The 23151-nt window shown below is 46.0% G+C and overlaps 2 protein-coding genes across 3 annotated transcripts in view; one reads left to right on the forward strand and one right to left on the reverse strand.

The window, feature by feature from the left end:
- Positions 1-5734: 5734 nt before the first annotated feature.
- Positions 5735-7128, reverse strand: LOC128890111 (mitochondrial import inner membrane translocase subunit Tim17-A-like). Its single transcript, XM_054148330.1, has 2 exons — positions 6851-7128; positions 5735-6775 (listed from the first exon to the last, which is right to left on the reverse strand). The coding sequence occupies exons 1-2, from the start codon at positions 6941-6943 to the stop codon at positions 6284-6286; spliced, it is 585 nt and encodes a 194-aa protein (XP_054004305.1). The 5' UTR covers positions 6944-7128; the 3' UTR covers positions 5735-6283.
- A 7355-nt stretch (positions 7129-14483) lies between these two features.
- LOC128890105 (fork head domain-containing protein FD4) overlaps positions 14484-23151 on the forward strand; it is a 115413-nt gene continuing 106745 nt past the window's right edge. Inside the window, exon 1 of one of the 2 annotated variants that reach the window (XR_008460552.1) lies at positions 14484-16302. Coding sequence is in view for 1 of the 2 variants with exons in the window: in XM_054148324.1 (XP_054004299.1) it covers positions 15016-16245 (1230 nt within the window). In the remaining variant the exon portion in view is untranslated. Of the gene's footprint in view, positions 17796-23151 lie in introns of those variants that run through there. The other variant, XM_054148324.1, reaches the window with a different exon arrangement.

The raw sequence follows: 23151 nt of genomic DNA on the forward strand, positions 1-23151 counted from the left end.
CATCAGTAGCTTGCCAAAACCAGGTGGAAAATACAGTGAATTTTTGTTTATAATAAGAAAATCGAATACAACAAACATTTTCTGGTAGAGCGATAATTGCTATGAACGCCAACCAAGGTATAATTACTATCAAATGGTTGATGTGAAAGGCACAGAAATCGTGTATGAAAAGCAGAGCCAGGTACCGGGAATAGATGGTAACGAGTATCACTTATCCTTTGCATCGGGATTACGTTTCTCCACCCTATGGGATTTGATCGGTATCGCAAATCCTCTAACCTCGAGTTTCGTACAAATCAGCCACATGTCTAGCTGGTTCAGGAAGCTAGCTTTAATATCCGACACGCGCCCTCATCAAAGCGATCCTTTCAGCATTGATAGTCCATTGAGAGCCACACTTAACCGCTCCGTGTTCTTTTGTCCGGTACCTAGTTTGCGGTCGCCTGCTACTCGTTACTATACGTTTACAATATTTTGTACAAAGACGGGGATAAAGTCAGTTTAATTTTATCGTGTCGGATCAGCCGCGAATGTTTTTCATAATTGGGTGCTCGAGACGAGTGCAAAATGCCTCTAGAGCCGGGACCGTGGCGAGGTAGAAACGGCACGTACCCATCGAGCTCTGAAAACCAACAAAAATTAAATTAACCATCGTCACACTTTACCTACCATTCGTCTAATAATACCTTCTAAACGAACCTGTTTTTTGCTTATGTTTGTATCTCGATAACTGACATCGAGAAGCCACCCTTTGTAACACAGAAGTTGAAATATACCTAAGCACAACCCTGAAAGAAACGGTATCTGTACGCTTTTTGAACATATCACGTTTTACTTTTTAATTTATAGAATAATTGGACATTTGAACGGATAGCATTTCACGAAACACCACCTATCCGTATCGCTAAGATCGGATATCGTTTCCATCCTTACGTTTTAGGTCGTAGAAAGAACATGAGGTGGCCTTTCACGCTTCGTCGAAGCAACCAGAACGGAATATCATTTTTTAAGGATCGACAACGGCGAGTGTGTTCACAGAAACGCCACCGACGATCGTTGACATTAATAAAATAATGCAGTCACGGATTTCGGGACACTTCACTGCACAAAGGGCGACAGAAACGGGGGGTGAAACAGAGACACGACCTTATGTTCGTACATCGTCGCTCTTGTCTCTCGAACGATGCGCGAAAGAGAAAGAAATATTGCCGGTATAATTGGCGAGGGTCCGCAACAATATTTATTACACGTAGGGATGGCAGAAATCATAATGGCCAACTGGGGTATAAACTGCACCAGCCTCTTTGCGGTTCGTTAAACGATGTTTCGTTAGGGGAATCCCCAAAAAGATGCCTAGACACGCGAACCTGGCATCTTGAGGATCTTGATATAATCGAGACTTTTCAAATTGTGGACCGTAGCATTGTACATAGTCTACCTTGAAATCTGCACAGAAAGAACTAAAATTTCTCTGTGACTTTTCTTACAATTAAATCCTGAGTTAAATAAAATTGAATTTGTCTAATATACGATTAAAAATATTGATAAAATATAAGCTTTTTAAAAAAGTCCAAAAAATTAGTTAAAGAATAACATTAAAATGTCGCAGCAGAAGAGAACTGCTGCAATCTTGACGGTCGACTTGGGAGCATTAGCATAACGAGTTTCGATTTCGACTTCGTTTGTTTGGAGGCGATGATGCGTGGGTAATTTCGGCACGAGGGGTGTTGCGATCGAGTCGCCGAAGTTTCGGTAACGACACGCGCATGTTACATATGGGAAACGTCCACGGATACGACTTTAGGCGTGTAACCGTGCAGGCATCGCTGCGGGTACTGGCATACTGCGCAGTCAATTAGTTTAATAGGCCAACAGTTGTTGTCCACCGGCAACAGGAAGGAAGGGTGCCCCTTCGCGAAGCCTGTTCACGCCCCTGAAGGGTGTCGTTACCACCGATTTATCGATTTACGACCCAAATCCACGGTGTATGTCATGATTTCCTGACTGCGACGTTCAGCGATTCGCGTTGCACCTTTTGCCACCCCACAGAGGGGTGAAATCTGTATTCTACCTGTGGAACACCTTTTGCCCGAACCACCTAACTCCTTAAACTGGTTCTGCATCGGATCTACATCGTCGTAGATCGGAAAACCATTGTTTTCTAATAAAAGTACGTATTAAGTCATCGACGGATCTTTTTACTAAATAACTAAACACATTAATCGTGAAAGTAAGGCGAAACCGTGTCCGTGACAATTCATGGATTAAATGACAAAGTTAAAAAGATAACTAAATCGACGTTAGGTGGAAAATCTCGTAAATCTGTACCGCGTCTTACCTGGAGCGAGATTTTAATTAAGGGGGAAACGGGGTGACGGCGAGCGACGGTGCTCGCAAAGCGTTACGCATAATGTTACTCGACGTATCTACCGTAATAAGTGTAATCCGCGCGCCCCCGATCCTCTCGACACTAATAGTCGAGGGATAATACAGATTATAACCCCCTCCGTTCCGTTCCTTGCCAATGGAACTACCCTTCGAGCCGAAAGCCAGACCTGCTTGCCTGAATCGAACGTGTTTGCCACTCGAATGGCAATCTGAAACAATTCCGAAGCAATCGTGGAAGGTAACGTTGTGGTCAGCACTCTTCGTCGAATCGATTTTCGATTATTCGTCTGTTGCGATATCCTTCTGCGCGAGTTCACCCCGAAAATGGCAGGATCGCGAATCCTGCGAGAGATTTTCGAGTCGTTGACGAACTACACAACGAAAGAATGCAATGCTTGTTGAACGAAAAGGATGTTTTACTTCGACTCGCCATTATTCTTTACTTAGAGAAACAGAACGCAATCGATTCCGATTAGTTACACGTAGATGACGGAGTGCTTTATCGAATCGACGCTTTATTTGCACGCGTAGGAAACGTTTAAAACGAGATCAGGAGTTTGTTTACGATCCTTTGAATGCCGGCTCTCTTGAGGTTCGAGTGATCATGGGGTGGAAAGGGTCATCGTGTATTTTGCCACGCTGTAAGGGGTTGCGAAAGGAACAGGGTTTGTTGGCGCAGTTAACACTTAACCGAGGGTTGCCTCCCCGTTCTCCTATTACGCACCTTTTCTGAGGGCACGAGAGGAATATTCTTGAATTATGCAATTAAATGTGTTTAAGCGTAATTACTTGTAAAATAAAAAAAGGTAAATCTTTAAGGGTGACGTTCATTCGGATCGTGCAATAATTAAATTGTACGATGTAGATGACGTTTAGTATAATAACGTTTCTGTGCACCTAAACGAGGATACGGGTAGACTGGAGGAAAAATAGTTAGTCTCAACCGGGGGGTAAGTATTTACCATTTCAGGGTTTTGTTCGCGGTTGGTCGTAAAGGCCATAATAGGCAAAGAGTACAATGGAATAATAACCATCGGTGGTAAATTGTGTGGGTCACGTGCCTGGGAATAACCATGTATCGAGACGTGAACATAATCGTCTCGGTAATGGCTTTATTATGCGCTCGTTTTTAGACGTTTTCAGGAAAATGTGGGGTGAACGCGATACAGGGAAATTTGTCAATGTAGTTGACAATGTATCCGATGTAGTTGCTTTTTAATGACACCATGGATCTGTTGTTGCAATCAATATAAAATTACACATAACCAACTATAATTTGTGTTATTAACAGTTGCGCGAATCATTTGGATTTGGATTATCGTGGCTGATCCAGGAATATGGGTGGAAAAAGAGTATGCGGAGACATGGGACCACAAAGGGTTTAAGCATGCGTTTTTTATTTTCTTTTTCTTTCATTTATATGCCTTGGTAGGTTAAAATCTTGCAAATAAAAAATTCATAATATTTTGAAATATTTAATTTAAAATTGTCCTAGTGGCGCCATCGGTGGGAAAACGCCCAAGCTTGTCGAGAAATAGTTTCATGTATTCACCGTCAGATGGCGCCACCACTTTAAAGTCTAGGTGAAAATATTAAATGCAAAAAAAACCTCACTTAAACTCTATTTAAACAAAACTTGAAATTCTACGATGCTTATAGTACAGTTATAGTTGCATTATGTAATGTATAAAACCAGTTTTCGTGAATTTTAAATATTACTAAAAATCACCCTAGCGGTGGCGCCATCTCGTAACAAACTGCTCAAGTTTGTGGCGAAATGGTTTCTCTTTCTCACTCCTAGATAACGCTACTAGTATAAAAATACCGACATTACAGTATATTTGCATAAACTGGTTTATTACAATAAATAAAACAATTTAACCGTGCTACTTAAGCTTAACAGAGCTTCGACGCATATTAAACTTGAGCGAGGATAAGGTTTGTTTAACATTTAATTTCTTCTTTATGTAGTATCGCCATCTAGCGGTGAACAAGGGAAACTATTTCTGGTCACACTTGGGGGATTCGTTACGAGATGGCGCCACCGCCGCGTGATTTTAATAATATTTAATATTAACGAAAACATCGTAAACTCATTAAATAATGAGAATTTAACTATAGTACAAGCATCCTAGATTTTCAAATCATGATTAAGTTCAGTTTAAGTACGATTTTTTTGCATTTCATTTTTTCATTTAAATTTTGAAGGTGTGGCGCCATCTAAGGTTGAGAAAATGGAACTATTTGGCGACAAACTTGGGCAGATTGTTAGAAGATGGCGCCACCGCTAGGGTGATTTTTAGTAATATTTAAAATTTACGAAAACTGCTTTAATACATTAGATAATGAAAGTAGAACTATATCACAAGCTTTGTAGAAATTCAAATTTTGATTAAATAGAGTTTAAGTGAGGTTTGTTTGCATTTAATATTTTCACCTAGACTTTAAAGTGGTGGCGCCATCTGGCGGTGAATACATGGAACTATTTCTCGACAAGCTTGGGCGTTTTCCCACCGATGGCGCTACTATCGCTAAAAAAAAAATAATAACTTAAACATTTAAAAATATTATGTATCGCTTGCTTGCAAGGTTCTAAACTTCTAATTGTAAGGCGTATAAATAAAAGAAAAAGAAATAATAAACGCGTGCTTGAACCCTTTGCGTTCCCATGTCTACAGAGTTTCGGCAAATGCTCGCGTTTGTCTTTTCGCACACTCTTTTTCCACCCCTATTCCCAGATCAGCCGCGATGATCCAATTCGAAATTATTCACGCCATCGAAAGATCTCCCATGAAAGCTTTTCACGTGTACCACGCGCCCCTAATCGTCGTCCAGTCTTGGTACAATAACGATTGAGTTCTCATTGTCGCTGCTCAATACTTACCCCAACTAAATACCTATCGAGAGCACCCCTTGAATTGCTCAGAGCTCCCCCGTGTCTTTCCCGTGAGACCTCCATACGAAGGAAGTTTGCCATACTTCAAGACTCGTCCGATCATCTGTTAGATGGACATTATTATTAAAAAAATTTGTGTTTAATGGTTTCAAACGACCACGAGAGGGTTGTCGAGGGACCTATCGTCGCTGGCCCAAAACCCCTTTAAGAGGAAATCGTCGAACTGCTGCTGCTGACTGTGCTGACTCAATCGGGAAAGGGTTGGAGGGATCGGCTGAGCCTTCGGTAATCCGCAGCTTACACAGGCTCGAGTGTAAATATTGATTCCAATCTGGTGTCGGCAACAATGGCGGTTGAAGAACCGCAGTACCTACGGGATTGTCCGCGTTGGTACGAGCGCGAGCCGCTGTCAAAACAGTCATTACCACCTTGCGAAATAAACGATTTCGAGCCATCGAGAGTCTGCTGCGTTATCTTTGGGATCTGTTTTCGTCGTCGACGAGACAGAGACGTCGAGGATAATGGAACGCTGGACAACCGTCCGCTGGTCGACCAGTCTTCTTCAACGGTGCATCCTCCTCGCGATTGGACGTGCAATGTCGAATGCATTCAGTCGAAGATACAAACATTTTAGGCAACACTTTATTAGCAATGCAACATGCCGTTTATGTATAAAAAAAAAAGGAGAATATCAATATCAAGGTACAATTAAATTCTTACGGAGCTCTCAAGGTACGAGTTCACCGTCGGTATATCGCTCTCGGAGTCTAGGAGCCTCCGATCGATTCGACGTTTGTAAGTTATCTGCCTGAAAATCTGTCCTCCCGCGCGATGTCGCCCCCATTTCCAATAAAACGCCGCGGTGAAGCGCGTCGATGGATTGTTAAAAACGACAGGAATGTACAAAGACAATTTTTTTTCGCAAAATAAACTCTCGGAAAGGTACATAACGCGAGGCAACATGTGAACTGTACATCGACACAGAGTTCACGAGAGGTCTCATCTACCTTTGCCGAATCTGTCGACCTCCATACCGTTGGTTCCGTTTATCTGTCTGGGAGGAATGTCCTCGTTTATGGGTGCCCCGCCGAAACCCACCCTCGTCCTGGGGGAGATGTGAAACTCTGGCAGGTTCTCCACATCGTACATCTGCATGTGCTGGGCGAAGGAGTCGGCGTGAAGTCGCGTGGCCATGATGCCGAATCCTTCGACCAGGGCCAAGAAGACACCACCAACTGTAGCGCTTCCTATCATCGACGGGATGCCTGTCCTGGCCGCCAGGACGCCACCGGTTAGGGCACCGCTCAGTATGGAGTTCCAGGGATCGTCCTTCGAACGACACCGTATCAAGGTGCACTCGATGGCGGAGAAAAGACCACCCCAGACGGCGAAGTTGCCTGCTATTTGAGGCACTCGATTCTTTACCGCCATCATCCCTCCGAAGAGCCTCCTGTTGATCCCCGACGGCGCGTTTCGGAACCCGATGACGCTCTGAGACAAGAAATACCGAGGTCCGAGGGTAAATCGTCGTTGATTCTACTTAACGTAGGCGTACGCGTGACTTACTTGAAACAGTGAACCGCAAATGGCACCCATAGTGAACGCACCACCGCAATCGTCCACTATCCTCCAGGGACAAGGTTCGCGATTATATTCCATTTTCGTAAAATCCTCCGAGTTTGTCAATCCATCTGTGTGGCGACTGGCATAATTGATCGACCGCAGGGATTTATTTTAATCGTGTCTCCGAATGAATTCTTGACTCGTGATATCAAATAATTTTATACAATCGTATGATTCTGTACAAGTTTCTCGGTTCACGTAAAATCTATTTAAAAAATATAGCAACGTTAAATATATTAATACAAACGACGCGAACATAGCCGTTCTCGTTGCGTCGATTCGAGTATATACGTATCGAGTAAAAAGGAACATGCGAGCTACCTCGGGGCCACACTGATAAGGAGACGAATACGAGGACAGATGTACGAACATGTGTTTCGACGTCGCGTTAAATACGTGGTAACACTCGACGGGTTTATTCGTTCTGTCATCGGAGCCGACGTGGCATGAAACTGCACACTTATTTCTCGTGTTACACCCACGTACTATTGGGTAATCATCGTATAATAGCCGAATAATAATTTCTGCGCGGAGGGTCGCCGCGACCAGTAGTAGGATAAATAAGAAAGGAGCCCGTAGGCTAGGGGACCAATATGGGCACCTTAAACGCGGCGTAGCACCCCCAACGCGGATGTCTAACCCCACTGCTCTGTTTATTATTCACTTAGGATGCTCACGTTCTATTTGTTCCCCGCTGAGCTCGTTTCGAAGATCGACTCACCCCTACCAAAAGGGCGACACACTGTCGAACAAGTGTGTCGCTCGACGTGTATCGTCTTAACGTCCAATATGTTTCATAACTATTGGAACTAACTCGTTTGTTCGACAACTATTAAACGTAAGTAAAGACATAAGTAAAGACATGGAAGTATGAGATAAAAATAACTTCGGCTTAGACAACAAATGTTTAATCACTTTTTAAAAGATCGTTTTAAAGAAATGCCTGGATTGTTTTTAAGTAATCGCGAGAATTTTGATAAGAATAAGAATTTTCGCCACCTCTGCTCTTGAGGCATCTTGTGTACCGCGAGAAGTCGCTCGAAGAAGAAAAAGTTGCAGCGCGGGAGCATGGCAGGCTTTTCGTTACTCTTTTAAAATTAAATCTCACGAGCAGACGTGGTTTATGGCATGCAAATTGGGTTCGACCTACTCTACCGTTCTTTCTGCCAAATCCTAATCCAATCCGCTTCCACGTAAAGTCTACCTGCCCCGCACTTTTGTGCGAAACACCAATCCTCGAGAGCGTAAACGCATCGCGACAAACGTTCACATGACAACCGTTCCCTTGGTTCTCTTTGTACGGCGAGTTAATTTTTACAGCTGCTCGAGAAACCGTACTTATTCCAGAGGTTTCGGTATCTCGAGACAATTTTTCAATGAAATCAATGATACTATCACATTCAACCTACCAACAAACTTACTCTGACCACACATTTCTATTATAATATGCAAAGAATTATCGTCGCTGTAGCCACGAGTCAACTTTTGTACAGACATTTTGTATATTTGTGTATAATAATAATAATAATAATTCTGTGGAACAAATCGAGTCGATAACTCTGACGTTTGAAAACCTCAAATATCGTTGTGTGTTCCGTTGGTAACCTTTCATCCGGGAAAATTCATCGATGGTTTAATCATCGATACTTCATACAAGTTTAATCTTGTAAGCCGCGGTCGGCGTTCTATTACAAAGAACACTATGCACGATTTGTCCGCACCCCGCGATACGTCAGCTCGCATGTACATATTTAACGTTGCACGACGACTCGTACCAGGACCCCTTTCAGTTCCCATTACGAACAACTATTAACAAAACGGGGGATACCCTTTGTTGTCGACTTCAACCAGGAGACGACCGCCGCTATTGAGGACACCGCCACGGCACGCGACAGCTGCCTCGATAGTATCGATGTCCTTCGATCGCGATACCAAGATATCCGCTGCACGCTGATGCATCTTATCGACCCTCATTGGTTGCTCCTCGTTTCATTGTTGTTTCTCGTGCGGGTCCCTAGTGACGAAGCTTTTTCGCGGTTCAAGGAAGCGTTACGAATGTTGCGAAATTGAAATATTTCTTTGATTTTTCGTGACCATGTAACGTTTACGTTTCGAGTCGGGGCAGGTAATAATTTGCATAGTCTCGTTTTTCATGGACCCGTATAATGGAGAAGCATCATTTGAAAGAAATCATGACACTCTCGAGTTAAATACACGTTATTATTAACGGACCGCCGCGAGAACACAATAGCTCCTGAAGCAATCTGAAACATAGACACGGTTGTGGACGGCTGTCGCAACAACTCGAGTGTTTTCCTAGGTTCTCTAAATACGAACTACAGCGGAGTTTACCATGGGCATCATCGTAACTCCGCAGGAATAACAGTTTCGTGGGCCCTGAATAGCTTTCCTTTGGTCGGTCTGAATCGCAACGTCACGTCTGAAAGCGATATTCGATGGGAATTAATCGTCGACAATAACGAAACAGAACCCTTAAAGGTAGAGATCTCGATGCTTCTATATCTCCTTAATTGATTACGATAAATTAATGAACGTACGAAAACGATCGTTGCTTCGATAGATTTCATTGTTCGTAGCTTAGGCGAGTCGGGCAACGCTAATCTCTGCTTTCCCGATACTCCTCGATAATCCGGAAGCGGAACAGATACTCCGATGGCTAACTTTGACGGCGAGGTTAATAAATGTCGTGGCGAGGCGACCGGCAACTTTGGAACCCGAACGGTCGAGTTTCGTGCAGGACTGCACAAGGTATCTGTTAGTTTTGATGCTTCCAAATACGCTCCTAATCGGTTTTCAAACTCTCCTCTAAACGCTCGCGAACGTAGGATCCGATAAACCAAACTTCAAGATTTCACGTTGACGCAACGTGAATCGAGTTTCCAAATCCTAGAGAATCCGCCTAACGCTATAGATCGGATTTAATTGCGTTTTTCGTTCTACCACGTCGAATTTTTCTATAATTTTCATCTCATTTGAACGCTGAGAGTCTCTTGCGCTTCAAATACAAAGCGCGTCGAGACACACTTTCTCCTCTTTCGAAGATACGATAACCTTACATTTTCTTTCTTTCCTCGATTACATAATTGCTGAGAGTTCCTTGCGCTCGTAATACAAAACGTGTCGAGACGTTACGACTCGCTTTCTTTCCTGGAGATCGACCAGTTAATTTCATTTGTCCCGATGCCCTTGTTCCACGGAATCAAACGTTTCCAGAACCAAACGTGGACCAGCATTTCTGCGGCTGCACGTTTACGCTATCCCTCCAAACGTAGCCGTATTGTAAGCGTCCATTAAATTCTCCCCGCCTTCCCCGTGCAAAGAGAAAGAGCATTTAACAACGATGCTTTATGCATATACTAACGAGCTTGCAATCAACTGGTACTAAACATTAGCAGGGCTTCTGGGACTCGCCCCTTTTGACCCCCTTTGTAACGAGGCACAGGGAGGAAACGGGAGCGAGAAGAAGATGGAACGTCGAGGGATGCGCAAAGGAAGAGAGTACAAGGCACCAACAAGGCGCGGAGAAACACGATAGAATGTAGACACCGAAGAGAGAAGGTCCATTAGCTTTGACGCTCCTCTCAAAGGGATGCTCCCGTTTTAGCGACGTGTACCATCCTGTTTCCTAAGCATCCCTTTTACGCTACGCGACGTTATTGCACCGAGGCAGGAAAATATCGTTTCCATGAAGCTCGGCGCCGTCCTACGCTTAAATATTCATAATTTATAAACTCTATCGTACCGGTCCCGTTGGGCTTCCCTGCTTCCACGAGATTTCAGGAAACCTTCTTTCCGGGAACCATCGATCGCTTGACACCGAAAATATTTCACTCGGATATCGCGCGCAACTCGTCGAGCTATCAAACACGTCAAAGTAAGATGTCAAAGGGTCGTTCGGCTCTCGAAGAAGCCAGAACATCAGAGACTATCATACCCGAAGCGCCGATTAAAATCAGCCACGACTATTTAGCAGTTCGTTTTCAAGGCGACGAGGTGGCGGTACTCGAAACGAGTGCCCTCGAAAAGGCGACGACGCGCGTAACGACAAAATAACGAATTGCCACTCGAAAGCGGAAGCAAGAGCTCTCCGCGGGATGCCATTTGTGTTTACACTGGTGGTCCTTCGTGTTTAACGAAGCGCGATAGACTCCTCGGGGGTAAACGCGAGCCCCCCATTGTGGTAGGCCGCTAATGCCGAAAGAAATGGACCAATGGCGGAGGGAAGGTTGAAACGAGATTTTAGCATTGTCGAGAGGCTCGCGTTGCCGCGTGGGCGCGTCAGAAACGGAGCGGAAGTCTTGGAGATCTACGAGTGCACCTTCTTGATTCCGGTCGCGGTCCTCGCTGCGGCTGAAACGTGACCGTTTGGCCGTGTAACAGGATTAGAGCGGGATAGATTAAATTCGAGATATTTAGCTCGACCGTTTCCACCCTTCTCTCTTCCACCAGCTCTCCTCTCTTCGAGCTCGTTTCTTGCATCCTTTGCGACCGCAAGGGAACGGGAGGATTTTCGCCAATATTTTGGGTGTTTAGCCTTTGTTGCCGGACAGTGGCCATTGTCGTGGTGAAACGATGGGCGTGGAGTCGCACCCTGAATGGGAACTGGCCACCTTCTCGTTCCACTCTTTTCCTTTCTGCGCCTCTTTTCGTTGACAAAAGGGACCGTGGTCCCGATACTTAATTTGCCCCACGCACTCGGGTGACTCGCAACTTTGACACGCTTCTGGCATCCCTTTTCTTCGAGTACACAGCCGTTGACTAATTCAGACGTGTCGCTAGAAGTCTGGCAAGACCGACGGTCAACACGTAAAATAAATGAAACAGAGGTTAAATTATAAAACGTTAAATTTCGTGCGAGGATCTTTGATATTTCGAAAAGAACTGGCCATCGAACGCGAGAGATTATCAATTTCCCGGGGATTAACGATTGCAAAGACCGGACAGAGGGATAGCAAAATGAACGATCGTCCTTTTTCGGCGATCGTCGATGAAAAATAAAAGATCAAAGCCGCGGTACCGTCAAATGTCGCCGACGACAGCGAACTTTCGGATGAATATTTCAGGATAACCACCGTCGATGGGATTCTGTTGATGCTCCAATCCCCCCCCCCCCCCTCTTCCCCCATGTTGTTCCCGCAAAGAGCATTTGTGTAATCTATCAGTACGTCCCGGGACTTTCGGGGATGAAACCCTTTTGTCGCTCGCGCGAGGTGCTTAAGCGGTTGGTTAAGTTGGAAATGGGGTTGCCGTCGTCCGTGCACGTGAATCACGTGGTAGATTCGTATCTTGCGAAAAAGGGCACGGCTATTCATAGGTTACAACCACTGTGTCTCTCGGAGAATCTTATTTAAGACGCGTTTTGACCGACAGAATTTACGATATTCAAGGTACGATCTTATCCTGATTCGAGAAATGAATGTTAAACCTTGCAACGACCAACTATAACGAGATCGAAGCAGCCCCAAAAGATCCCAAATAGACTAGAGACCATTTTTTCCCCCGTGAACCAGTAACTCTATATTTGGTCCGATCAGATACGTTTGCGACAGTCAAGGCGAGGATAACGAGAGTAAGGTGTCATGGCGGTTTCGCACGATGAACTGGTGGAGGGATAAGATCGGTCTCGGGGTGGCCAGTAGCCAGGGAAACGAGACGAGGACGAGCAACCGGACTCGGGGCTGTCAAAACACAATAAAACGCGACCAAAGGAAGAATCGATGTTCGAGGACGTAACCTACGACCGCTGGTAAGCGTGTTGGTGGGTCTACGCGGTCATCCGAGCGTGCACATACACGCGGACACAAGTTGGAATGTATATAGATACCGGTCCATTGTGCGGCGTCGCTAAAATGCTCTTCTCGCGCCGAATAATGGCGATAATTGTGACGAAATGGAGCGTCATTGTGGGGAAAAAAGGTACCGTAACGATCGAGGGTGGCGGTGCGCCCGAGTAAGTGGCAGATGCATGGCGCTCGATTGACAGCTTCTCCGATTTCTTTCTTCGAGGACGGTGCTTTGGCATCCTTCGTTAGCTCCCACCTCACCTTGTCCATCGCGCGAGTTCCGCTCGTGTTTCGTCGCTATCGAGCAATTGGTTTCTTGTTTGCGGCGATCGTTTGTTTACGCGTAGTGTAGGACACAGGAGAAGAGTGGACACTCAAGGGGTGCGCAATCTTCATCACGTGAAACGAAACGTTATGAGGACATATTTAACCCTTTGCACTCCGAACTATATTTCGATTTCGTTATCAGCACTTTAAGTTAAAAAATAAAGCAATTTAAATAAATGAAGGAAGAAACAAATCTTCGTGTTTATTTGAATTGAGACAGCCTTGTCTAGACTAGTGCCTTCCCTCTCTTATTATCCTTCATTTCATCCCTCGAATTGCTCCGATATCCACGTTGAAAGGTACCGATGTAGAACGAGGACCAGTCATGGGAATATCGCGCTCGTATTGATACCATGCAACGTTGTATTTCCGTGGACGGGGTACATAGAAACGGAAGAACATGGGAATAGAGAGGAGTAAGGACGATGGATGAGGGGCGGGGAAGAGGGACGAACGGGGGACGAGGGTCGAGGTGGGGCGCGGAGACTGTTATTTGCAATGAAACGCAACAATTGCAATCGGAGTCGATGCACGCAGGCAGCGTTCGTAAACGCCATATTGCAGCTGGGCCGGTCTGAAAAATAGTGTTTTTGTGCAAGCCGAAACGGCAGATATGAAACCAGCATGGCGGATGCTTACAAATAGTTGCAGGGCGGCGCCTCCATATAAATGCGCGGCCGTTCTCTTTTCCTTTTGTTCGCGAATCGAGCAAGGACGAAAAGGATTCGGTTGAAAGAAGTCTCGGTGTTGCGCGAAGGGAAGAACCGTCGAAATTCCTCCCCTACGAAACTACCCCGCTGACTGTCGACACGAAGACTCGATTTATTTTCTACAGTCATCTATGGGGATGCTCCGGTCTGGAGGGTACGAAACATCGATCGTCGAATCATTGCGTTACCTATTATCCTGTTGGTTTGGTAGAAGTCGTTAAAGCATGCTTCTCGTTCTTTGTGAATTTACTCTGCTCCATTCTGCGTAACGGGAATCAATGAATGATAACGTGTGGAAAATTTGGAGCAAGATTCTTTGACTATGTAGTTTACAAAATATGTGCGTAAACGAGTGAAATGAAGAAAACGCTTATTTCGAGTGGCCAAGGATAAGTAAGTCAGCAACTCAAAGAAAAAAAATTCTACTCCACACGAATAGGAAGAAACTGACGAAACATCATTTACCCATTGACGTAGCCAGAACGATGCGGCTCTTGTTTAGCTATAGTCGAGGCTCGGCAGCTATTAAACGAACTGGCACTGCTCGAACGATTCCCGAGGAAAGAGGAAACGGGATCGGTGGTCCACTCGTCGGTGTACGGGATCGGGTATGATATCGAGCTTTGTAGCTGGCCAGATAAGAGACAACGACAGCGTCAGTTCAGCACCATCACACAAGGCGACGCCGTCACCACCACCGCCCCCGGGTGGTAGATTACGGAATGCAGGATCAATATCCATCGTGGTAGGTGTGGCGGATGGCAGAGGGTTCCATCTTCGGCCGCCCTCCTCGGTGCTTATTGGTCGGAGAATCGGTACACGGGTTCTGGTTTCCAGGCTGAAACCCGTACACCGTTCTGGGTAAACGGGCGGAGCTTGCCGTTTCTCCCCGAGGACCTAGTGGGGAGAAGCCATCGGTGCTCCTGGCAGAAGGCCGAATCGTAAATCATGACCAGTCGGTCGCTCGAAGCGCATCGTGACAAACAGCCTGAAAACCGTTGGAAAACATTCGAGACCTCGGGATCGATCGCGTCTACGAGGCAATCTATAATTTCGTTTCTATCGGGCCGATTCGTTAGCCAGGAGACGTTCGCGCGAACCGTTCCCAGTGACACGAGCCACCTGTTCGGATCGACGAATGGATCTAGAGACCAACCGATCGTGAAGTTTTAATGTGAAACGTGCGTGGGGAAAGCCCTGATCACCGAGTGATAGACTTCTACCAATCAAGAGGAACAGATCAAAGCCTGTTTTCTCTAGAGCGATCATGTGCAGCAACGAGAGTCCTCCTCCGTCGAAGGAGCCGCTGGCCGTCGGTCTGGGCAATCCAATGGCAGGCTTTCTGCCTGGTCTCGAACACTATCGTTTGCAATTGTACCATTACGCGATGGCGGAGCGACTGAGGTTGGCTCAGCAGCTGCATCCTCAGCATCCAGGAGTCGGTCATCCGCCGTCCAGTGCTTCTGCTCACTTAGGGATGAGTCCTGGTTTCCCGGCACCGCTGCCTCTGTACCCGGCGGCGGCTGCCGCGGCGGGCTACCCGAGTAGATTGGCTCTGTCCATGGCTCTGTTGCATCCTCATCATCAGCGAATACCAGAGGAGCCGAAGCCTCAACACAGCTACATAGGATTGATCGCCATGGCGATCCTGTCGTCGCCCGAGAAGAAGTTGGTGCTCTCCGACATTTACCAGCACATCCTCGAGCACTATCCGTACTTCCGTACCCGCGGCCCAGGTTGGCGGAACTCCATCAGGCACAATCTGTCGTTGAACGACTGCTTCGTCAAGTCTGGGAGAAGCGCGAACGGGAAAGGTCATTACTGGGCCATCCACCCTGCCAATCTCGAGGACTTTCGACGTGGTGATTTCCGTAGACGCAAGGCGCAGAGGAAAGTCCGCAGGCACATGGGGTTGGCGGTCGACGAGGAGCCCGACAGCCCCAGTCCACCTCCTTTGCCCGCCACTCCGCCTCCGCCGGCAACCCTTGGACCCGTCGCGTCGCAGCCCATACCTGGAATCTGGACGCCTCATCATCACCATCCCCATCATCAGCAGCAGCAACAGCAACAGCAGGGCCAACAGCAGACGTTTCAGAGTCAATCGCTGCGACAGTCGTCGTTTCAACCCACGAGGAAGAGACAGTTCGATGTCGCGTCCCTGCTCGCGCCTGACGACCAACATCAGATAGAATCCGATCTCAGGCCCGTCAAGTCGAGGAGGTTCAGCTGCAGCGAGGACGAGCTCCACGATCTCCAGGAGCCTGACCAGGACGAAGAGGACGTGGACGTGGACGTCGTCGCCGAAACGAACGCTCTCCCGTCGCCCAACACCCCGTCGGTCAGTCCCGACGCCAAAGTCATCTCCCCCGACGGCCACTGGACCAACCAGGGTATACAGAACACCAGCCCCCAGCTAGCAGGATTACACATTCACAATCATCTGCAAGTCAGGAGTTACTACGTGTCCGCCGCCTCGAGTACCGGATCCAGCGTCTAATGGCCCGTAGAACCTAGTCGTCGTGCTCCGAGTGTCCTGGATCGTCCCCGTACCTTCGTACAGCGAGCCTAACGAGTGACGAAGCTGACGGGAAACGAGTTTCGACTTTGGACATTCCTTTCGTTCCGAGAAAGAAACGAACTCTTCGGGGTCTAGGCTCCAAAAAGAAAGGAAGGAAGGCAGAGAATCCTTCTGGCTGACTAGTCGTGCCAAATAACGAGATCGTCGAGTTCCTCCGATATGCCAACTTAACGTTAACCTCGGGTTTGAACATTAGTGTAGTTGTCGTCGCACGGTGGTCAGCGTTATCAGTCGAATCTTAAACGCGGTCTCCTCGTGAACATTGGTAACGAACAATCAATTCCCACGTCGTTTTCGCAAAGATTCGACGTTCCGTTTCGAGTCCGGCACTCGAATTCCATGTACCATTTGCAACACGTGTTAGGGAAAGAATATATGTGTATTATATAAATAAATGTATAAGGAATGTATGGTATGCTCCGAGATTCGAGGGTAGAATTTCACGCGTACGCTCGCTGGGAACCTGATCCTTCTGCTCCAATCGTTAACCTTTCGCGATGTTGCGACGATTCCAGAGGAAAATGTTTCCAAGTTGGAAGCTCTCCCAAAGAAGCTCGGTTGGTCTTGTTGAAAGAAAGAAATCTTATCGCAAAAGGTTAACTGGTAATGTACGCTGGCCTCGAAAGAACTCGTACCACGTCGAACGAGTAGTCGCCAATCGTCTCGCGCGTCCAATCGAGTTCTACCAATGGGAACTCGATGCGCGGCTACGCGTTTGTGGTGGGATTACGAGTGGCACGGCCAGAAATGTCAAATAAAGGAGGGGGCGATGTTTTTATTTTTGTTTATTTCTGTAAACGTTTTACTTTGATATAAACTCAAATTTCTTAGCGAATCGAGCAACGCCATGTTGGTTTAGAAATTGTGCGTCAAACGTTATCGGTCTTCGTCGAGGTGTTGCTCGATTTGTCATTGCTGCCTTCTGGTGTATTTTCTTTTATCCAATCGTGGCATTCTACTCGCGAGTCTCGAGGTTCTTGTAAATATAGAAGAGAAGCCACGAGATGATGTCTCGCTCGATACGTGATTCCATACTCGTTATGGGGTTCCAAATTGTGTGGGCATTGCATCAGACTGAAGCGAACTCGGCTGTTCAAAGTGTAATATAAATCGTTTAAAGTTTAATATAGCTCATCTTTATTATCATCCGTGTATCGTTTTGGAACGGTATGAAAAACGTGTACGAAGGTATATCCCTCGCCTTGCTGTATGTATGTATGTATGTATGTATATGTACCTATATATACGTGCTTACGTATAACCGAGATGTATCACGACGTATATTACACACCTCAGTGCGTATATGCAAAGACAGATCGTGGTATGGTCGCTCCGTAAGCAAATAAGACACTGTTTTTTAAAGATCACCTCACGCAATGAAAAAAGAACTGTCGAACTGTCTCTCTTGATTCTCAGCGCGGAACTGCCGCACTGGATGCAATTGAAGTTGAATAAAGTTTCTGTTCCCATGAACCAGCTCTTTGTGAATTTTACCTGCTCCGTATCGCCGCGCGTGTAAGTACATTTCTTGGAGTAATCGTATTTAGACGATTCTTTCGAGTAGGCAACCGAGTACCTGGGTCTGCTATAGTCTCTCTTTCCATCTGTTTAGGTATCCAATAATTTGCATACAGAAAAGATTGTCCATCGAGCAATTGCTTCCACATCGAGGTGAAAACTCGATATGCGACTACTTATGCGACTACTTATGCGTCCACCGAAATGCATAATAAATTATCGAACGCATCGAATTAGCTTTGAAATGTGTTCGGGCAGTGTGATAATGATGTCACCGTGTTGATAGATGCCTCGATATACGAGTGCACAGCAGTAATCTTGACACGAATACCTTAGCTATTTTTCTCGCTGTTTCAACGACTTCCACGAAGCGCAGAAAAATGCAAAAGTTGACACAAACATTCCGTGTGTATTTGCGCGCCGATGGAAAACGCGAGGAGCCTGAGAATATTGTTTGTCCCGGTAACAAACATTCTGCCGTGCCCATTAAGTTATACCACGCGAGGAATACCGAGTATTTGCCGCACGCTGCGCGAAAAATACGTGGAAAGTTTGCCAGTCCGCGATACAAAGATACAGATCTCGTTAGGAAATGGTATAAACGATAGATCGTCGAAGGATCGTGCACGTTGAAAGTAATCGAGTAAAAGGTGAAACAATATGACGAGATTAACATTTCGCGTCTATATTTCTCGTACAACAGCGTCCATAGTTATCGTCAATTTGTTATTCAAACGATGAACGCCGCAATTGCGTCGAATATAATAAATATTATTGTGTCGTTATCGAAATTTTGCATTTATTTTTAAAATATGGATCTTCTTTTAGCGTTTTTCCTTCGTTTCTGCGGAGTCACCGCTAATCGAACCATACTTTCAGACCCGTACGCGTCTCTTTAGATAGTCCTGTTAGATAGGCCTGTCTTCGGGTTTGATAACAAGTCGAGAAATCGTATGCCAAAATATTTTAGCATACAAATAGGACAGATAACGAGGAATGACGTACGAACAAAATTTCTGTTAACAGTCCTGCTCGCTCGCGCTGTCGCCAACAATTTCTCGTAATCGGCACATTTTTGACGCAACGCGCTTTACGATGCGACTCCTTGCAATATTTATAAATAGAAAAATTACCATCGAAGAAACGGAATGGATGTTTTTACTTTTTTTTTCTTTCGTTTGCGAAAGTTTAACAACGGCCCAAGTTGCGACGCGGTGAGTTTTCATTATTCTGTTGTATTTCGTTGCTTTATTTCTACTTCGCTCGAGGATAAATATATGCGAGTGCAAATACGTGTACATTCAAATACACAGCTACTTTTATTTTTCTCCAAAGGGGGTGATGCTAGATGCTATCGATGCCAGTTACAACGTGTCAGATAGGGCTGATGTATAAAGTGTAGCATTAAGCAGTATACATTGTTAATAATTCTTGCAGTGGAACAGGAAACCTTCTATGATTCTCCAAACACGCAAGATATTTTTTCTTATACGTAATGTACGTATCTAATTCTTTCAGATCAGATACGGGCAGAACGAAGCTTGCAAAGTAGCAACACTTACTTACTTACTTACTTACTTACACTTCGATTAAACGTTACAAATAAATGGCTACCTCTACACGAAGGATAGCTCTATCCGCAAGAGAATCGTGTCCCCGTCGCTTATCCACGACTTTTCCACTCGGTTCCTGCTTAACGCCGTTCGATCTGTTTATGGCAAATAATTCTGCCTGTAAATCTCCACTAATGGGGAACACACTTGTTCCGAGGCTGTTGCTTGGAAATCCATAAGACAAATCCGCCTGGTAATCGGATAATCTGTTTTCCTCCAACTTTTCTTCGATGTTCCGTTCACAATGGGAGTGACGATGTTTAATCAAATCCTGACATTAGCATACCAGGAATCGATCGATCGATAGCGAGCAGTCTTGAGGTCTTGAAGCAAGAAATTTGTCACGAGATAATGCTCGACTAGAACAATTCATTCTTTCGATTTTTCTAACCTTGCCCTTTGAAAGGGTGCATCTATGTTAATTTAAAAAAGATTTTCTGCAAAGCTATACATGGAATTTATGTAGACGGTATAAGAATATACACGGATTGCGTCTAGATAGAAAATTAAACCGTTCTTCTCTGTATATGTGGCCCTCCTACTATCGTGTCCTTTTGCAGCAACAATGCAAGATTTGCCAGATCCTATCACAAAGTGTTCCATTGTCCCTGGTTCATCAAATGAAGCCATAAGCGATCGCATTGCGAGCGTCAACTTAATCCTCGACGGGATGCTACTATGCCACCGCGGAGCAGAGAAGCCAAACGACGGGAACGAAAGCAATTTGTTAAATATTGCTTCCGACGATGTAAACGACACGAAGACAGGATCCACGATGGTTGTTGTTTTAAAGACGCGGTCTTCAAGATGCACAACATCGTGACATAACAGTAAACATTGATATATCTGCATCGAATTAAATTTTTCATTCTATCGGAATAGAAAGAAATTTTTCCAGAGAATTGCTTTGGTGTATCCCATTCGTTTCAGTAGTTTCGTTCGATCAAGGTTCTGAGAAATCTCGACCACGACTCTGGTTCCCAGGCAGGGTGTTAGAAAAACATCTGGGCCGGCGTTTGCTTGCTCGATGGCCCATCTGAGCTATGCAAACTCCGTTCTGGTTTGTTGTTCCAAACCCACTAAGCGAACTATCGTTCCAAGTTTTCGAATATTTAACAAATAATGACGCGGCAGCGCTGCTCGTTCATCCTTGGAACGAGATCACGAACTCAAAGATGGATCGAGCGCCGACGTCCTTCAAACAACACGTTCCTTCGGTATCCCTTTGTCCCAGGATGATGGATCGAAATCGCTTCTGCTCCGCTTCAAAGCCAGCCACTCGGATCAACTTGCAGGCTGATATTAATTTCATTTGCAAGATTACAGTAAATAGAAGACGTGTCTTTGCAATTACCAAGCGTTTACTATTAATGTTTTACAACGAGTCCTTCGTGGTTCCACAAAAGCACGTTAAAATGGGAAAGGTACAGTTTAGATCTTTCCCTTGAAAGTACCAACGACAAAAGTTGGAAACCACAGAAACTCCAACTACTCTATGCCGAATAAAGAACTGGAAAATTTGTTCCCCATACAGCAAAGCAAGTGCACAAAGTGTTGATCGAAGATCTAGATCGTCGCAGTTCCCTGCGAGTCAGGGTGGAAATTCACGGTAGCGACAAACAGGAAGGCGAGTGTCGGTTCTGCTCTATTTTCACGTCCCTCAAAGTTTTCAGGGTCGAGGGAACGGGTCAAGTTCGCGGGAAGATCGCGTGCAGGATACGCGCAGCCCCGAAGAAAATCCTTTTTGGAATCGTCTGGGTTCGATCGCGATGGATACCGTCGTCTCGGACGTATTTAGATCAGATTGGCGGATCGAACGCGTCCGCGTTGTTTGCAACGCGCTCGCAACGCGTCATGCATATACATCCACATAACCGATGATGCCAGGGGCAGGACGCGTGTGCATGTGGCGAGACTGGCTAGGATGCAACGAGTCTGGCGCGTCATGCACACCGGATGTTCGGTTGTATAGGTGCCCGGGGCGCGCAGCGGTCGATCGCAGATGCTGCAGGGACAGGAGAGTAGAGAATCGGCTCTGTGATCTTGTTACCTCGATAGTTGTTACTCTGCAAAATGGATTTGCGGCTGCGCAGATTAGGATCGGCTGCGGAGCGGTCCCAAGGATGCTTCCCGCCTCTGCGCCCCATACAAATGGATAGCGTTTCGCGGTGGATGCTGGAGTCGAAACACTGAACGCAAAGGTATTTACCGTGGTACCACGTCAAGTTCGCCGTTCCACAGTACTCGAACCCTCTACATACAGATTTGATCGAATAATTCTAAACGCTAGGCCTTTTTAACGCCTGGAGAGACCGTAAACGTGCATCACCGTATGTAGAATCGTAGGATCGATACAATTGGAAGGAGAAGATCTCGTTCATCGTCGGTTCGAGCGCGATTCTCGGTCAGATATTCCTGGCACAAGGTTTTCCGTGGGATTCGGTGGCGAAGGCCTCGGTCAACACTTTTTGTCCCGCGGCGCAGGTAAAATATTAGCCGATCCTTGGAGTGGCAGACAGAACGCGTAAAATGGGATCTCCCTCGTTGTTCGTTGCGGACGAAGGCCCTTAGGAATGCTGACGTGAGTGCGAGTATCCGACCTGGCCCTCCTGGCACTCGTGTCAGGTGTTGCGCGCAATTCTAACGCCTAATAATCCATTTATAGCGGCTATTGTTAAACCTGGATGTCCCGCGATGTATTTTTAGGATCGATCCACAAATAAATCGTGATTCCCTCGTGCCTCGAATCGGGAGCAAACCCTCATCTGCCTACTTACGCATTTCCGGTGCACGTGAGTCCACCTATCGAAGAGGAAAATGTAAACGGTGGGAAAATAGAGCGGAACATCTCGCGTCTACCTGATTTTGAATCGTCAGGCCGACGTATTCGTTTCTGTTTATTTTCAGACGCATCCTCTAGCCCTCGTTAAATTTCTAATTGCGTCGACGCGTGCGAAAGACGGTTTCGGAGCGGATAACTGTTCCAGCTAGGCAAGGTGACGGGGAATAATCAACGACTGCAGCAATCTAACGTTTACGTTCAACACGTCTGCCATCAAATCACAATATTGTTAATTGGAGGCGTCGAAGCGCGAAGCGAGGCGTCGCGTCGCGTTCACGCGTGCCGTGGGTCGCTTTTGTCGCGGCTGCGCATTAACGCTCATATTTCGCGCAATTATTTTTCCTCCAGAATGATTCCGTTGCCTCGATACCCCTGAACAATCGGGCCATTCCGAACTTGCCGGAGAATCGCACGGGGAGTCGTGGACCGGACCCCGCGGCGACGCCAGCTGCTCTTCGAATACTCCTTCGCGAAATACAAATACGCCAAACGCTGGCGACAATGGAGCGAAAAACATGTCGCGTAGCCGTCGAGTACGACTGTTGCAAACCACTTTATTATCGTCCGTTCGTCTTGAAATAATTTCTGCCCGCGGGGTGGACGATTTCTTTCAGCCTCGTGCCAAACGAGGATTACGTAGGTTAAAAACCGAATGATTCCAGTGTGAAAATCGCGTAGCGGTGCGATGAATGTAGTAGGGCATACGCTGTTTGGAATTCGATTAGCGTGAGATTACTATAAATATAACGGAATACGGCTCGACATCTCGCGAAAAATGAATTCCCTCGAGGATGCCTGTTTTGTTACACGGTCGCGCGAATATACACGCATAATAAACTCTATTTTCATAAG

This window comes from Hylaeus anthracinus, unplaced genomic scaffold (genome assembly GCF_026225885.1).
Source record: "Hylaeus anthracinus isolate JK02 unplaced genomic scaffold, UHH_iyHylAnth1.0_haploid 12000, whole genome shotgun sequence".
NCBI classification, from domain to species: Eukaryota; Metazoa; Arthropoda; class Insecta; order Hymenoptera; family Colletidae; genus Hylaeus; species Hylaeus anthracinus.

Bases quoted from the DNA above. Each gene is read 5' to 3' on its own strand.
- LOC128890111 (XM_054148330.1), bottom strand. From the start codon at position 6,943: ATGGAATATAATCGCGAACCTTGTCCCTGGAGGATAGTGGACGATTGC. The intron at 6,776-6,850 runs GTAAGTCACGCG...TTCTTGTCTCAG, and splicing joins TTTGCGGTTCACTGTTTCAA to AGCGTCATCGGGTTCCGAAA.